Consider the following 3,049-nt stretch of genomic DNA (forward strand, 5'->3'; position numbering starts at 1 on the left):
CTAGTTGGTTTTCGAAGATTGATTTACGATCAGGTTACCACCAGATACGTGTTCTAGATGATGATATAAAGAAAACTGCTTTCAGAACAAGTTATGGACACTTTGAATTTGTTGTCATGCCGTTTGGACTTACCAATGCACCTGCAGTTTTTATGGAGTTGATGAACACAACATTCTGAGTAGAAAGAAAGTTGAGTTATCTACTTTGAGATTGACAAGTGATCTAACAACTCAATTGAGTTTAATGCATATATCAGCTCAGGAGAATCGAGATGGATTGGAAACTAGTGCTATAAAATGGGATAGTTGGTTGGAAAAGGTGAAGATGGCTCAAGAAACAGATAAAAAAACGAAAGAATTGATGGAAAAGTCCGAAGATTTTACAAGGGCAGGGTATTCCACTTCAAATGATGGGTTGATACTATTGAGAGGTCGTGCATATGTGCCTAAAGATGAAGAATTGAGGAAAGAGTTATTGAAAGAGGTGCATAATACGCGATATTCTATACATCCGGGTACTACAAAGATGTATCGGAATTTGAAGCAGTACTTTCTTTGGCATGGCATGAAAAAGGATATTGCAAAGTTTGTTACTCATTGTCTAACGTGTCAGCTAGTTAAAGCCGAGCACCAAGTACCTGCAGGAAAACTACAGTCACTATCGATACCTCAGTGGAAATGGGACTTGGTGACGATGGATTTTGTAGTTGGGTTGCCAAGGACACCAAAAGGAAATGATGCAATATGGGTTATTGTGGACCGTTTAACTAAGTCTGCACATTTTATCGCGATTAAAAAGGCATTCTCAATGCCTCGTTTAGCACAGGTCTACATAGAAGAAGTGGTAAGACTTCATGGAATCCCCATTAGTATCGTGTCGGACAGAGATCCACGATTTACTTCGAGGTTTTGGAACAGTTTACAAGAGGCTATGGGCACTAAGGTACGATTGAGTACAGCTTATCATCCCCAGACCGATGGACAATCAGAGAGGACGATACAAACGCTAGAGGATATGTTACGTGCGTGCGTATTGGATTGGGGAGGAGAATGGGATCGTCACTTACCACTTGTGGAATTCGCCTACAATAACAGTTTTCATTCAAGTATCGGGATGTCACCTTTTGAGGCGTTATATGGACGACCTTGCAAGACACTTCTCTGTTGGACAGAAGTTGGAGAAAGACGATTGTTAGGTCCTGATATAGTGGATGAAACAACAGACAAGATTAAAGTAATCCAGAAACAGATGAAGGCAGCACAGGATAGACAGAAAAGTTACGCGGATAAACATAGACGTGACATAACTTTTCAAGAGAATGACGAAGTATTTCTCAAAGTACAAGCAACCAAAGGAAAAGCACGCTTCGGAATGACGGGAAAACTAAAACCCAGATTCATTGGACCTTTCAAGGTATTGAGTAAGATAGGAGCAGTGGCTTATAAGGTTGCCTTACCCCCCGAGTTGGCACAAGTTCATGATGTTTCATGTGTCCATGCTTCGGAAGTACCATCCTGACCTTGATCACGTTATTGATTATCAACCGCTTGAGTTAAAACCGGATGGGACTTATGAAGAAGAACCTATCGAAATTGTTGAACGAAAGGTTAAACAACTGCGGAGAAGAGAAATTCCTCTAGTAAAGGTCACGTGGACACACCACAAGGGAGGAGATGCGACTTGGGAATTAGAGGACGACATGAAGGCTCGTTATCCCCGCCTTTTTGGTAAGAAAAAAAACCCGTACATACTATATTAAGTCGTTCTAGAATTCAAAAAGTTACAAAATCTAAATCTCTCTCTACGATCTCTATAACGAACGGAAATTTTAAAAAAAAATGAATGAATTGGGGTAAGGTGATAAAATTAAAAGTTCTGGAAAAATCTGTTATTTCAGTTAGGGTCTTTTAGAACGAAATAAAAGTTTGGGCAGAATTCGAAAATTTCAGAAAATATGGGATTGGACTGCAATTTTTGCTAGGGTTTCTTCTTCTTCTTCTTTTTCCTCCTCCCATGGCCGACCCTAACACCATTGTTGCCTATCCTCCACTCCGATTTGCCTCCTTGCTCGCCGTCGACCATCGATCACCGCCCCGTGGCCACCGCTTCATCACCGTCGGTCCGTTTCTCCATCTTTTCTTAGTTTTTCTTCATCGTTTTCCTTCTCCTTTACCGCCATGGAGTTTTTCCGATTTCCGGCGAACGGAAGCTCGGTTTGGGTTGAGACTTGAAGGGTTTGAAAGCACTTGACGAGTTGAATCTTTTCTGGGTAGTGTCGTCGCCGAAAACGGTGAAACATCGCCGGAAAATCACCGAGAACCGTCGGAGAAAAACTTAGATCTAGGGCGATTTAAGCCGATTTATGCCAAAATAACTTCGGATTTGGATTCCTTGATTGGTTTTACATAGGAAACAAAAAAAATTTAAATGATTCCGAGATGTATGACGGTCGCCGGCCACCGGCCGCCGACCACCACCACCGGCCACCGTCGCCGGAAAATTTTCCGGTGACATGGGTTGAACCGTTTCAATCCTGTGATTCTAATCCGAAATCTGTTTTATAAAATTCAAAGTATTTAGAGATCTTCGAACGATTTAAAATAAGACAGTTTAACCGTAAGACTTACCATTCGATTAACGTTTTTTTTTCGGTAGTAAATATTTTTGAAAAATAATTTGTTGATTAAGATTATTATATGATAATTAATTATAGGTGAAGAAAATCTCGAGGTTATTGAACCCGGGATCGAGGATTAGAGCGAATCTTTCGGAGTTCATCGTTTAGACCAAGGTGAGAGAACTCGACAGATCTCCTCTTTCTTCTATTCGCTTAGACATGATGATAGTGAACGTAGATATCATGCGGTTAGGATTTTAGGATAGACGCCTTAAATTTTCTTGTGAATTTATGATGCATGTTGATTGTTGATTGATGGCTGATGAGTGATGATTGATGATTGATGATTGATGATTGATGATTGATGATTGATGATTGATGATTGATGATTGATGATTGATGATTGATGATTGATGATTGATGATTGATGA

General features: G+C 40.2%; 1 protein-coding gene across 7 annotated transcripts in view; it reads left to right on the forward strand.

Annotated features, from left to right (window-relative positions):
- Positions 1 to 3,049, forward strand: part of LOC109116731 — a 9,480-nt gene that overhangs the window by 4,810 nt on the left and 1,621 nt on the right. For 3 of the 7 annotated variants that reach the window (XR_002024244.1, XR_002024245.1, XM_019202677.1), the window contains one exon: positions 2,715 to 2,792. The exons of 2 other annotated variants lie outside the window; for them this stretch is intronic. Coding sequence is in view for 1 of the 5 variants with exons in the window: in XM_019202677.1 (XP_019058222.1) it covers positions 2,715 to 2,758 (44 nt within the window). In the remaining 4 variants the exon portion in view is untranslated. Of the gene's footprint in view, positions 1 to 1,577; positions 1,729 to 1,839; positions 2,121 to 2,714; positions 2,793 to 3,049 lie in introns of those variants that run through there. 2 more of the 7 variants (XR_002024249.1, XR_002024247.1) reach the window with 2 other exon arrangements.

The sequence above is a fragment of the Tarenaya hassleriana genome, unplaced genomic scaffold, assembly GCF_000463585.1.
Source record: "Tarenaya hassleriana unplaced genomic scaffold, ASM46358v1 Cleome22, whole genome shotgun sequence".
Classification (NCBI taxonomy): Eukaryota; Viridiplantae; Streptophyta; class Magnoliopsida; order Brassicales; family Cleomaceae; genus Tarenaya; species Tarenaya hassleriana.